The 14,528-nt window shown below is 50.6% G+C and overlaps 1 protein-coding gene across 11 annotated transcripts in view; it reads right to left on the reverse strand.

The window, feature by feature from the left end:
• The window catches only part of ARAP3 (ArfGAP with RhoGAP domain, ankyrin repeat and PH domain 3), a 42,765-nt gene that overhangs the window by 27,726 nt on the left and 511 nt on the right, over positions 1-14,528 (reverse strand). For 8 of the 11 annotated variants that reach the window (XM_025216094.1, XM_025216093.1, XM_025216092.1 and 5 more), the window contains exons 2-6: positions 12,764-12,857; positions 10,136-11,331; positions 6,814-6,875; positions 5,925-5,998; positions 5,490-5,566 (exon numbers count right to left, since the gene is read on the reverse strand). In XM_025216094.1, the coding sequence (XP_025071879.1) occupies positions 5,490-5,566; positions 5,925-5,998; positions 6,814-6,875; positions 10,136-11,283 (1,361 nt within the window). In that variant the 5' untranslated portion in view covers positions 11,284-11,331; positions 12,764-12,857. Of the gene's footprint in view, positions 1-5,489; positions 5,567-5,924; positions 5,999-6,813; positions 6,876-7,042; positions 7,437-10,135; positions 11,332-12,763; positions 12,858-14,528 lie in introns of those variants that run through there. The other 3 variants (XM_025216090.1, XM_025216098.1, XM_025216095.1) reach the window with 3 other exon arrangements.

The following is a 14,528-nucleotide window of genomic DNA, read 5'->3' on the forward strand; positions in this document are numbered from 1 at the left end:
AGACTGTAGAGCAGGACCTGTGCTCTCTAAGTAAGAGCAGTATAGAGGGAGCTACTGTAGACCCAGCAGCACACTGCACAGATGGGAGTACCATGGGGCAGGGAGGGAGGTTGGGCAGGGTGCTAATCCCTTAGAACCTGGATGTCAGGGAGTAGGCAGACCATTTCTACCAGGCCAGAGAGAGTAATGAGGGGATCAAGCCCCCTTTACCAAGCTGAGATGGAGTGCTGGAAGCAGGACCCCTCTCTTCCAGGCTGGTACAGGTATTTGGGGGGCATCACTGGCTGGGCAACTTTCCCAGGTTGTGACTTAATTTACTGCTGAGTGAAGGCTCCCACCCCATTCTGGTTTGTTATCAGGTGCAGGCTGCCTAGAAGCTATATTGAAATTGTTCTCTCCAAATATTAAAATAACACTTTGTTTGAAATGGGTGAGTACCCCCTACTTCCTCCTATATGGTGTTCTTGGTGGTCCTGTTAGATTTTCTCTTCCAAAGGAGGGAGTAGATCCAGTCTTTCCTGAATCTATTAAAGCTTGGTTATCTCCTGTTTCAGCATATAGGAAATATCACCTCTACTGAAAGTGAAACTGTTGATGTGTTAATGAACTTGCTGACCTGACAGAATCTGTTCACTAAGAACTCCTGAGCAGACTCTGAAGTTTTCCTTGTTACACACTATGTTCAACTTAGAGCCTGTGGTTCCAAAGTGCAGGCTCCTACTTCCTGAACTGACGGAAGGTCTTTGCCAGTTAGCGGTTAGCTATACAGAGCTGATGACACACAAGCAAGTGGCACTGACTCTATCCAGCACTAGTCAGTTCATTACCATCAAACATTTGTGGTCATATATACAGTCATCTCTTACATGTAATGAGCATAAGACAGGACAACTTTGGTATCAGAAGATATGACAAAGCATTTAAATTTTTCTCTTATGATTAAGTTGATGGAGCATTTTGATCTTGGTACTTGCCTCCATCTCTCCACATTTCAAAACAATCATCCAGACACCAAGACAGACTGTGTCAGTTGCAACCCTGAAACTGCCAGTGATGCTATGCACCAGACAGTGATCCAACTGAGTCCGTTGCAAATGCTGTTGTTAGTCATGCTAGCATCTCAAACAGTGCTAATGCAGATAGGTTAAAATTTCACTCCTGTGCAGACAGCCAGCACAAAGATGATTTATGTGAAATTGAAGTGGTACAAAGACTTTGGGTTGGCACTATGCACAAGTTTTGTTTCACTCAGGGAAGTAAAAGGTCCTGAGCTACAAAGGTAGAGTGATAAATTAATTGTTACAAAATTCTAGATATCTGGTTTGGCAGGGCACTTGGGGTGCCTTCCACTTTAAGAGGTCAACAGCTTGTGAAGCTGCCAGTGGGTGGGGGCCAGGGCTGGTTGAGAATCAGCTGACTCAGGGAGCTGGCAGGTGAGGCTGAGCCTGAGAGAAGGAGTCACCTGATTCAGGAGGGAGTTGTTTGACTTAGAAGGAGGGCTGGGCTTAGAGCAGGTATAAGCCTGCCAGTAAGATCTGGAGCCTGCTGAGAGAACACCATGTTAGCAGAAAGACTGCTGCTCTGGAGCACCACCACAGAGAGGACTGCTGAAGCAGTCTGGAGGTTTGGGTAGGAATTAAAGGTGTGGAGGAAGTTCCTAGGGACCCAGAGTGGAGGTCTGGGTGAACCTGAAGCGAGGGGCTCAGCACAGAAGACCTATTGTGGGGTCCAGAGAGGAGCACTGTGCATAAGATCCATTGTGGTGCCCAAGTCAACTCAGAGACAGGGACTGAGAGCCTACAAGACCTGCTAAAGAGCCTGAAAGAGGACCTGTGAATGAGTGTGGGCTGGTAGGCTGCAGAACTAACCCCGATAGAATCTTACTGGCCTGTTAGTGGGGCCAGGGGCCGGAGAGGGACTGGAGGTGGCCACAGTGGGAGACTCAGGGGACCAGAAAGGATCCTGGAGTTCTCAACTGGTGTAGAGGGAGCCAGGGCCTAGGAGAGGCCACGGTCAGGAAGGACCACTGCCAGAGAAGAAGGGAATCCGGGGCATGCAGCTCAGAATGAAGATGGCTAGCCAGAGCTATCTGAAAAGTAGGAGGACCCAGGAGAGAAGGTGGCAGACAGAGTGACCCAGAGAATCTTGCTGGCCTGTTAACAGGGCCAGGGCCCAGAGGGGGACTGAAAGCTGGAAGTGGCCACAAAGGGAGACTTCCAGAGCCAGAGAGGGACCTGGAGTTCTGAACTGGCCTGAGGCAGGGCCAGGGCCTAGAAGAGGCTGAAAGTACAGGTATGGCCACAGCCAGAGAGCAAAGGGTCAGAAAAACTGAGGCCCAGAATAAGGATGGCTGGGACAGGGCCATTGGATGTAGAGGAGAGTCTAAGATAGTGCCAAGACCAGGGAGCCCAGAGGTAGGAGAGCCAGGGCCAGAGGCAGCCTGGAAGAAGGGGAGAGCTGAGCACAGAAGTGGGGCTACATGAGAGCCAGAAGGATCAGGGCTTAGAAAGAGAGAGCGCTGGGCGCCAAGGGAGCCCAGAGGGATGACATCAGTAAGGGGCCAAGGAGCCTGTTAGCCAGGGTTGTTGGACAGGGACAGCATGCCTCTGGAGATAGAGGTCAGGGTTTAAGCTGGTCCTGGGTATGACTGAAAACTGTACACTACTGGGGTTTGGGGTCACTGTGGTGGGACTGCTTGTGGTGGAGCAGCCCCTAGAAAGTGCCACTAGGGCCAAACCCCAGGGAAGGGTGAGTGTGGGGCACCCTAAAACCCCAGTTCCCACTGCCCTGCAGGTTACCCCTTGGTGAGGAAGTGTTAGGGGAGCACACCCCGAAATAAAAGCAAGAGCAGGACCAGAAGGGTCCAGTGGCCCAGCAAGGGGATGGGAGTGGTCTGAAGGTGTGAAGGAGGGCTTCATGAATGTGACAAAGAGAACATCCATGATGATGCCATCTGTGAGGCATGGTGCAGGGAAGGTACGGAGCCATGCAATTGATCCATAAGACAGAGGACCACAGGTGGTCACCAGATTGTCATTAGAACAAGACCAGGTCTGGGAAGCACTGGGGCAGCCTCCCTCTTATAATCATAAAAGACATCAAGGCATGGCAGGAGAGTAAAGGGGGGACTGCCCTGCTCACCTGGGAACAAAAAGGGAATTTGTGGGGTCCCCAGGGGCTTATGGTCACTCCTGGAGATGCCACCCTGCTACATTTGGGTCTTCGGCCCTCTCTATAGAGAAATACAAAAATAGCAGTAATTTGGCTCCAGCTGTATTAGTAACACACAACAGGATAAATGAATAAACAAATCCATGAAATCAATGGAAAAATATTTTCCTTTCTACTTTCTAGGATGCTACCAGAAGTCAAAGAAAGCTAACCAAAAAAAAAAAAAGGCATGCAAAGGTGTTCCTTTAAAACCTGCTGCTAAGATTTATTTGGTAGGGGAGGGGATGCACCTGTGTTAAAAGGCACAGCTCTAGTAAGAACCAGAAGGAAATCATAGCTTAGCAGTGTGAAATATAAGGGGAACAGAAAAAAATCTAGCTTCTTTAAACATTGGCCTAATGACACCAAGTTATGGGGGACCATGGTTATGCCAGAAGATAGGTTGCAGATACAGGTAGACTTGGACAGGCTGGAGAGCTGAGCGGACCAGAACCAGAAGTTCAACACTCAGAAGTGTAAGGTGCTCCATCTGGGGGCAAACAATCCCCAACATACCTATAGGCGACAGTTTGACTTGCACCATGGCCGAAAGGGACCTAGGGGTAGTGACTGACCATTGCATGAACATGAGCTGGCAGCGTGATGCTGTAGCCAGCAGGGCAAACAACATGCTGGCATGCATTAACTGTTGCATCTCCTGCAAAACTAAGGAAGTGATACTCCCACTGTACTCTGCACTGGTGAGACCGCAGCTGGAGTACTGCGTCCAGTTCTGGGCGCCACACTTCAACAAGGACGTGGAAAAACTTGAGAGGGTCCAGAGAAGAGCCACCTGTATGATCAGGGACTTGCAAGATAAGCCATACGAGGAGAGGCTGAGAGACTTGGGCCTCTTCAGCCTACAGAAGAGAAAGCTGAGAGGGGACTTGGTAGCGGATTACCACTACTTCAGGGGAGTACATCAAGAACTCGGTGAACAACTGTTCACCAGGGCATCCCTGGGGAAGACCAGGAGCAATGGATACAAACTCCTGGAAGGCTGCTTCAGGCTCAATTACAGGAAAAACTCCTTCACAGTCAGGGTGTCTTGTCTGTGAAATAAACTCCCTCCAGTGGTGGTACAGTCACCTATCCTGGAAATCTTCAAAAGGAGACTGAACAGTCACCTTGCTGGGGTCACTTGACCCCGGTTGTCTTTTCCTGTCTAGTGCAGGGGGACTGGACTTGATGATCTACAAGGTCCCTTCCAGCCCCTAATCATCTATGAATCTGGGCCCCCAAGTTCCAAAATGCTTTAATCACAGCTCTATCATTTTGTGCAGGTTGAAAGGTAAGAAATTCAGTTTTAATAACTAGAAGGAGGCAGGAGACTACCATTAAATGCAAAAAGACATCATTCTTGTCTAGCCCACACATGAGATTGTGACAAGTGTTAACTGTGTGGCCAACCTGTGCTACAGAAACTGCTGGGCAAAAAAATGAAATTTGACACTTTTCTGCATGCTCCAGGATCCATTTTGAAACTATTTCAGTTCCTTAGCTAATTGAAGGATTAACTTGGAGACTCTTAGCCAATATGCTCTGCACTCAAAGAACAGGAGAAGAATATACTGTAGTTTTCATATATAAGTTTCTGAGTCACTGATTACAGTGTGGAACTCAACTGTAATTATGAGTTGCTGCCACCACTTCCACAATGCAGGCTGATTTGCTGTCAGCCTCCTGCCAACAGAGCTGGCATCTTCCTCTGGCAGATCCTCCACAAACCAGGGTCATGGGTGGGCATGGAGGTGGAGAAGAGTATACACTGATAGGGCATGTACAGGGCCTAAGTGTTTGTTGTCTGATGAAACCTTGGATTGTCTGGCCAGTTGGAGGCCAGTGTGCCCTTCCGAACCCTCTGTGAGCACTGAATGCCACTGATCTCTGAGCAATCTCAAATCAGTACCTTGCCTTGTTGGGAATGCTTCTTCTGAATGAAAGTGTCTGGGACATAGCAGACTTTCATACCACCACCTTCTAGACCCCCCAAAAATGCAAAGACAGAAGTGCATCCTGCTATGAGTGTCACAGAGCACTCTCCAATGTCTGTCCCAGCTGCTCTTCCTGAGGCTGGGGCCTGGATTCTCACTGTTCTCCACAAGCACAGCTCCCTCACATCCAATTTGCCTTGCTTTCTTGCCCCAGTGGCAAACCCTTCTAGCCTAATCCCCAAAGCCTGGAAACCACAGTCCTATCTGCTTCTCCTGCATCCCCTGGGTGATAAGAGGTTCTAAAAAGCATATATGGGGGCATAGGATGTGAGCAGCGGTACTTACCTTGACCCTTCTTGCTTCAGGTCTGGGAACTTCTGTGGCACCACTTTATATCCCTGCCCAGTGGAGAGCCCAGTGCCCTGAAAGGAGACCCTAGGTGAGAAATCTGGATCTCAGTTCTTTCCCCTCTCCTCCCCACCCATTAATTTTCAAGGTCTCCTTAGCTTGCATTCTCCAGCACAACTAGATGTATGTCAGAAGCCACAGCCTAGCACATTACTCCAGTGATGACATTCTGCCTGAGGCCAAGATATTAGTACACTGTGTACTAAAAGTACCAAAAGTACACTGCTTCACTCTGCTGTCACAAGTGCAGCTCTCTAGCCTCTAGCAACAGGCAGAGAGGCCTGAGTGTGGACCTGTTCCTACATCCACCAGGATCCAGGTGGGAACTGGCAAAAACATCCCCAGTCCCACCAGCCTGTTACCCCTACTCACCTTTTGCTCCTGGGCAGGGAAACTACGTACAAAGACAGACTCACAGTAGGGACTGATGGGCTCCTCAGTCAAGTCTGTGGGCAGAAAGATGGGAAAAAAAGTGATCAAGATCTGCACTTGAGCATGATAACAGCAACTTCCAGCCAGTCACAGAGCTGTGAGAGGAGGAACCCACCTCCTCTTGATCTCTTCTCAGTGGGTGGATGTAAATTTGGGAGGGGCACAGGCCAATACTCAGGAGAGGTTTTAGTGTCACTGACTGCAGCAACTTTTACTTGGAAGAAAGTGTGTTTCATGTCACAGACCCCCACTCTAGCCAGGACCATGGACCAGCACAGAAAGGCAGATCCCGAAACTAAGCAGGATGGATACACCACTCACATGAAGTAATCTACTGCCAGGTTGGCCTGGGCATGTGCATGGGAATGATGACTGGCTAGGTCATGAGTCCAGAAATCACCCTGGGGATAGACAGCAGCCATGGAAGGTGCCAAAAAAAAAGAGAGGAGCTGTGGGGCTGGCAGCTGTCGTATCAGTGGGAGGGTATGAGTGTGAATTTACTCTGCCCAACACTGCCACTCTCCCCTGTATAAGTCCAGATCCACCCCAACCAACAGTGCTTCCATTCCCCATCCCCATATGGGCCTCAGTCTACCCATCCCAGATTGTCCCTATTCTTCATTCCCTTATGGGCTCCAATCCACCCCATCCCACATTATCTCCGTATGGGCCCTATTCCCTCCTTCTCTAGCAATATTTTACTTCTGTCCCTCTGTGATGCTAACTCCCTCGCCTGGAAATGTCTCTGCTCCCTTCCTTTGTGCAGGTGGAAGAGTGGGGCCCTATGTTAAAGGGGCTGCACATGTGAGCAGGAACTCTCAGAACTCACCTGGTCTGCTGACGGGTCTCTGGGGGATGGGAGGCAGGCTCAAATATGGACATCTGGGAGACCTGCAGGAGCAAGCAGACAGGATACAGGCTGATGGAGCAGGGCTCCACTATGCAGCCTCTCCTTGTAGGGGACACTCACCCCAGGGTGATTTATCAGGGGTTTATACACCTAGCTAGGGTAACTTGCCTCTAAGAGGGGGTGCAGCAGGGAAGTGACTGTAACAAACCTATGGGAATGGGTGGTTTCAGTGCATAGGAAGCTGTGTTGCATGAAGCAGAGTGCTCTGCTGTACCCACGGAGGTAGGGATGCCCTGGGTTGTGGGTCAGAGTCTCTGGTTTTGGGCAGTATAGCTGAAAGACGAAACTGTCACCTTGAACTACTTGTCCCTCCCAAACTCCAACTAGGCAGACTAGACCTGGAGAGGCCTCCTGCCATTTTGCATGTGTGTCAGCGTGCACATGTGTGTGCGTGCTAGTATGGTGCATGTAGGAAGGCTGCTCCCCTTCCCAGTTCTGTGACAGCCAGCTTGAGGGATGTGGGTAGGTGCTCTCTTTTTCATCATGGTGATGGGTGAGCTGGTAGGCAGGAGGGCTCCTTCCCCACCACTGCAACAGGGGACCTGAAACCAGATGGGAGGGGCGGCAGGCAGAAGGTTAGTGTTATGTGCAGGCACTTTGGCCTGTACAAAGACCTCTTTCCAGGTGTGGCTTTCCTAGATCTTGGGTTTTTTGCTGTTCACCTGGATTCCTAGCACTGGCCCTGCACCTGCTGGGATTTCCCTCAATTCCCCCTCCAAGTCTGCTTCTGGCTGCTTCGTTACCAGGCAGCACTTCTGAATCAACATCTCACCATCCCTATGCCTGAAGAAGGGTGTTTGCGCCCAAAAGCTTGTAAAGAACAATTTTTCCAAACATTTAGTTGGTTTAATAAGAGATATCACATTTACCCAAAGAAGCTTGTTGGCCTATGTCCTTAGACCCCATCTCACCATCCAGAACTTGCAGAGAAGCATCCCAGGGCCACCTGCCCTGGCCCACATGTCCCATACCCACCACTCCCCATTATTCCTCAGCCACAGCTGCTTTGGTGCCAGGATAGTCCTGGGCTGTGAGGGTGGGCTCTGTTGGAGCTCTACTGCTGAGCCTACCTCAGACACTGTATTAATCTGGCAATAAGGTCTTTGAGAACCTCTACTAACAGGCCACTGCTAAAATATGGGACATAACACAGCAAATGGAAGAACAGAAAGGATCCAAGAGAGCAGGGCAGAGAGCAAGCAATGGGCACATGCCAAGGGACACTGTAACCTTTGCTTGAAACAATGGGGAAAGAGAAAAGCATTAAGCATACACAGTATGGAATGCTCCTTTGCAAGCAGGGGAGGAGGGGGAGCAGCTTATGTGGCAGGGGACCATTAAGTCCCTGAAAACTCACATGCTGATAATGAAGCCCCACCCCACTTCACTTAAGGGCCTGTGGAAGAAAATTTCAAATTACTCCACTGAGCATCCTCCTCTGGGTGGCATTCAGTGCCATATTAAATGGGTGAACCATTGGAGCATATGGATGTTTCAGCCAGGGTTACCAGACTGTCCACACCAGAACAACCCCTTGATCTCCCCTATTTCCAAAGTGAATGCGTAACAGCTTAACTTGTGTCCCCAAACAAACACTATGGCTTAGAACCCAACCTGTCTCAGGACAGTTCCTCTGCACCATGTGGCTTAGCCAAGGGGACTGGAGCCTGTTCTGTCCCAGCACAAGTGGAATGCACTGTGTAAACCAGGCATGATGTACTGAAAATGATCTCACCACAGTCTTCTACATTGCATGACCCAGGGCGAGGTCCTGAGTCAGCCTGTTCTGGGTAGTTCCCTTTATGTTCTCTGACCCATATGGAAGCTCCTCAATCTCTCTTATCCCAGCACAGTCCATCTGAACTTTGCTCCTCCTCCACAAAGCCAGTAGTCCTTTCCATCCCAGTATGTTCCACTGCTCTTTGCAACCCAGCTATAGGGTTCTTAGCCCTCCTCATCTATACATGTCCTATCTGTCTGAGTAAGGCCCCCAGGATGCTGAGCCCTCACAATTGAGGTTGGCCACTCTGTTCTGTGCAACCTGACCATGAGGTCTGTAACCCTCCCCATCTCAGCATGGCCCCTGTCCTATCTGTGAACAATCAAGAGGGCCTTGAGCTTCTCAACCGTGACCACTCTGGCCTGTGTGACCTGGCCACTGGACTGTGAACCCTTCCTGTTCCAACACAGCCCTTCTGTGTTGTGTGACCTGCCCATGGGAGCTCTTCATCCCAGCCAGGCCCACTGTATTGTGTAAACTGACCATGGGGCACAGTACTCTCCCTCTTCCAGGCTGCCCTCCTCCAATGCATGACCTGGCCACAAGACACAGAGCCCCCCTCCCTGCTTCCCCAACTAATGTAACTGTTTTGTGCTGCATGTCCCAGCCACAGGATTAGTGACCTCCCCAGCCTAACACAGATCCTTTAAGCTGTATGACCAGTTCACAGGCCTATAGCTCCCTTTTCCCATATAGCCCCCTCTGCATTGTGTGATCCTCTCAAAAGGCCTGGATCCCTGCTTATCTCAGCCCATACCCACTGTGTTGTATGACCCCATTTTGAAGCCTGTAGCTCCCATACCCATGCACAGCCTCTTTGCACTACGTCTCAGCCATAGGACCCAGAGCTTTTACCCATCATGGTACACTGAATCTACACTTTGTGACCAGGTCCCATTCCTTTCTTATCTCCATAATCTGCAACTTGGAACAATTCAAGTACTGCCAACTTCATGGTGTAACCCAGGCAGAGGGGCCCTCAGGAACCGCTGGTCAGGTTCAAGAATGACCTCTGCACATATTTTGGTGACAGTGCTCCCTGAGCAGTTCCAGCACATCCCCTCCCCAGCAAGTAACCCAATGTGAGAATCAGGGCTGTCCCGTCATTCAGCCATCAGGTCAGGCTGCTCCTAGCCTATCCCTTCCATGCTGCATGCCTTGCTGCAGGGTAATCATCCTTTCTGACTTCCCTGCAGAGAGCCTAGGACTATGGGGTGCAAGGAAAAGGGCTAATGGCTATGTCTGACCCCTCTCCACATCTGTCTGTCCAACCCAGAGGGGAGGTCCTAAGAATCTGAGGACTGAAATGAGAAAAGGCCGGGAGGTTCAATTGAGGACTGCTGGCTGTATGGTTGGACATTGTCCTTTGGAGCCAAGACCCTCTGAGAGGACCTGAGAAATGTCTTCTGGGAATCAGCTGGCTCAGGGAGGCTGTGATACTATGGGTAAGTGCACACTTACTCAGGCTTCTCAGATGATGGAGCCACTTCCTTTGTGGCTAGGCCTGGTAGTTGTGTAGTAGTTTGTTTCTCCATGACTTCTTCACCTCCAGAACACCCAGCAGGCTCCAACAAAGGATTTAGCCCTTCATAGAGGACATTGGATACCATTTCCAGTCTGCTATGCACAAGGGCTGGTTGGGAGGAGGCACTTGGACATAGCAAGGGCTCTCCCTGTGTGCTGGTAGCAAGGGTGGCAGCAACAGGCAGAGAGGAGCTGCCTGCAGGACAACTCTCTGTCAGGCTTGCTGGGCTGGACTCAATTAGCTGTCCCTTGTGGCCAAGTCGTGGAGGGACAGAGGGGATGGGAGGAGAAGAATTTTCAGGTTCACCCTCATTAGCTAAACCCATCTCACTTAGCCCTGTCTCGTTTTCAGGGGTAGGCTCCAAAGCACTCTTCCTCACCCCTATAGAGGGTGCCACCACATCCTTTGAACTTTTTTCTCCTGTGCGACCTGGTTGCTCTGGGGTAAGCTTTGAATTCTTGAGAACTGTGGAAGTTTCCCCTGGCATAAACCCTTCCAATCTGACAAAAGAGCCAGGATTCCCATCAGAGCCAGGTTTATGTGTTGGCACTATTGACTGTGCCAGCGGCTTGGGCACTGGGTCCTGCTCTGACTTTGCTGCTGGGGATGGGCAGTAGAAGATAGTCCTGGGCTTGGGTACTGGTTTAGTGAGGGGTGGAACAGGCTCCTTCTCCATAGTTGGGTCTTGGCTGAGGCCAGCTGAATGCTGTTTATTTCCAACCCTATCAACAGCTGCTCCAGCAGCTCCTTTAGCAATACTTGAACCATTTTTGGTTTCACCTATTTGGTACACTCTGGGTGCATCCAGGGGCTCTGTGTATGTACCAGGCTTGGCATGGGCATCTCCTGCCATGGGCCCAAATTTGCCTTCCACCAACACCAGTGTCTGCTGCACCAGATTCAGGATCCTCTTGCGGTGCCCAGTGGCAGTGATGCCGATCAGCTGCAAGTTCTCATTGTCCAGGAAGACAGCGTCTCTGGCCACATAGTATCCATGTTTTTTAAAGACATCCTGGTATCTCTCCAGATGGATGATGGACAGCCAGTCTGCTATGTCAGAATCAGCACTGTACTGGGAGATCATGGCCCCAGGGACCCTCAGCCAGGATTGGAAGAATGGTCAAGCCATCATCTAAGGAAAGGGAAGAGAGTTTAAAGAACATCACATTACGAGGAGAGATTGGGGGCCCTGGATCTCTTCCGTCTACACAAGAGAAGGCTGAGAGGTGAACTTGTGGTTGTCCACAAATTCATCAGGGGAGACAGCAAGGAATAGGAGATGCTGTTAACAGGGTACCCCTTGGGGTAACTAGGAACAACGGCCACATACTGACAGAGAGCAGACTGAAGTTAGACATCAGGAAGAATTTCTTTACAGTAAGAGTTGCCAAAATCTGGAATGGGCTTCCAAGGGAGGTTGTGCTCTCCCCTACCTTGGGGGTCTTTAAGAGGAGGCTAGATATACACGTGGCTGGGGTCAGTGTTGCCTGACCCCAGCACTATTTCCTGCCCAGGGCAGCAGGTTGGACACGATGATCTGCTAAGGTCCCTTCCGACCCAAACATCTATGAACCTATAGTCTGTAAAAGAGGGCAGCAAAGCCTCAGTGGGGACTGACAGCCAGTGTAACCGGCAAACTGAACACTTCTGAGGTCCTAACCCAAGACCTAAAGGGCCCCTAACTTCCAGACCAATTGGAAAAGAGATTCTCTGAGGCCCACCCTCTTCGAGCTGAACTGAGGATGTGCCTCGGATCTCCCTGTCTGTCATGCTGTCAGTTCCTGCCATGGAAGCCCTGGCTTACTTCTCCTGTGGGCACATCCTTGCAGGATGGTCTGAGCACTCTGAGCAACAGTTGTTTGCTCTCAAACCCAAACTTCTCCAAACCCTCCCCCAAGCGCTCAAATACTGAAACCACTTTCATTTGGGAGGTCACGACCCCTGCTGTGACAGGAACCATCCCTCCCTCAGGGGCTGCGAGGGTCTCACAAATGTATAGGCCTCCCAGTCCCAGAGAGACAGCCCATTAAGTCAGATACAGGGTCATTCCCAGCTCAACAAAAAACAGTCCCGTGCACATGTGCGCATGCCAGAAGGCTCCATCCCTGTAGGCAGGTTCTCAGGCAGGATCCCTGGCTCCTATTGCAATTTGTATTTGCTGTGAGAGAGAATTAGCAAGCTGTTTGCTCTGCCCAGAATCTCAGTCCTGGTCACTGAGGGGGTGGGGGGGAGGAAGGGGGGAGGACCTGCTGGGGAAAGCAGATAGCCATGGTGCAGCTGGGCCCCTCCCACAGGATGGTTCTCTGAAGTTGGCCAGCTCAGGGAGGGCTCTGCTACCGGAAGGAGTGCGCCATCATCTCCCTAAGTGCTGGTGAGGGCATGGGAGAGGTCAACATGACTCACAGGCAAGTCCAGGGAGACAGCCTGCTGCACAGCCCAGCTGGCCACATGCCATCTGTGCCTGACAGGCTCCCAGCTATGCTGCCCCCATGTGGGGAATGATTACTCTGCCTCAGAGGGGCAGCTTCAAAGAAGGTTTCTTAGCATTTGTATGAGGCAGATACCTTGGAACTGCAGACTCTTCAGGACAGGGACTTTCTTTCCCTTTGGGTCTTTGCAACATCCAGCATGCTGGAGTCCTGATTCTGCTTGGAACCTCTGTAATGTAAACCACAATGACAACAATTGCTCTCCTTCTCTCCTGTCTCAGAACAGTTTTCACAGCTTCCCCTACTCCCTCCTGTCCCTTTCAGCCTAAGACTGAGCTCTGCTCTCTGAAGCCTGGTGCATGGTGCTGTGAGATCTTTTTCCCATGAATCATGCTTCTCCACACTAAACCATCTGTGCTAACTCCACTGCCACTGGGTCTTTTTTCCAGTTCCTTCATTTCCCCCTATTGTTCAGTGCAGACTTCCTTCCTGCTGCTCACATTCTCCCACGCAGCCCTGTCCCTCCTCCCAACAGGACCTACCTTGGCCTTGAAACGGGAACAGGAAGGACTCTGGCACTGAGTCTGTGTATACTGAGCACAAGTGTGTATTTCTCAGAGTGTCATTGTGCCTGTGAGTGTGTTCATCTATATTTTGTGTGTATCTATGAAAGTGCACTGCTATCTGTAATGTTTGTGATATCGTGTGTGCATGTACTGATGAGTGTGTTGAGTTTTTCAGATTCTGTGGTTGTCTGTATCAGTGTGTGGTGTGTGTGGGTGGGTATTGGAAAATGATGTGTGAATGTGATTTTATTATGCTGGCATCTGAAACAGCATGTAAACTGTGTGTGCATAGTTGTGTGCGTGCGCCATGTATGCTGTGGAGACTGTTTGACTGTGTAGAGATGTGTCTGGTGTATCATGTACGAATCTCTAAATACGTTATACTGTTGTCTGTACCAGAGTGCGGATGTGTGTGTGTGTGGATGTGTGTGTACTTGTAGATGATATGCAAGTCTGCATGTTGGTTACTGAGTATGTGTGTGTATGCATGTTGCACTGGTAATTGTGTCAGTGTATGCATCATTGTGCAGAAGTGTGCGTGACCGTGGGGCATGTGTGCTAAGCATGGAGGATAAATAAACCTTTCCAGAACCAACTGACTAAAAAGCCTGCTGTGAGTTTGGAGACTTCTCCACATCACAGCAGAAGGCAGCAAGGGCCAGTTTCTAATCTAGCCATTAGCCATCTAAATGTGAGTCCTTGGAAAAAACGTTAATTCAAAACATTAATCCTCCTTGCTGCTTCTTCTGCCTTATCATAAGGCTCAGATGATAGAGTGCTACAAAAGTAGGTGCATTAACTTTTTTCAGGGTGAAGTAGGATCGTGCTTAGACAACCTATCACGTGAAACAGAATCTGGTTCCAAGTGCCTGCCCTGAAAGCCACAGCTGTTTCTGCTGCTGTTCAGCCTCGGACGAGTCACTCTTAGCCAGGACTCGGCTGCAGCAGCACTGAGCCTTCTGGACCTTCACTGCCAGCCCTGGGCTCAAGTGTGTCCAGTGCAAACCCTGGTCCATGAAATGTGGCAGCCATAGGGGAGTAGGATCCCAGGGCATCCTGTGACAGCTACTTTACAGTAACATCTTCGGGGCCTTAGCAGTGCTCCTCTCTTCCCTTTCAAGTTAAGACCAAGAGCCTCCAAGGGCAGCCCTCAGCGAGGGGGGCAGGACAGGGCAGGGCAGGGCAGAGGTGCCCCACAGGGCACTAGCCGGCCGGGGAGGGGGCGGGGCGCCGAGCGGCCTCTGTTGGGCCCCTTGGGGCGCAGAGGGCAAGGCACGCGGACGCGTGGCTAGGAGCCGGGCCAGCCGCCGCTGCCCTGCGCTGTCGGACACACG

The sequence above is a fragment of the Alligator sinensis genome, unplaced genomic scaffold (assembly GCF_000455745.1).
Source record: "Alligator sinensis unplaced genomic scaffold, ASM45574v1 scaffold14_1, whole genome shotgun sequence".
NCBI lineage: Eukaryota > Metazoa > Chordata > Crocodylia > Alligatoridae > Alligator > Alligator sinensis.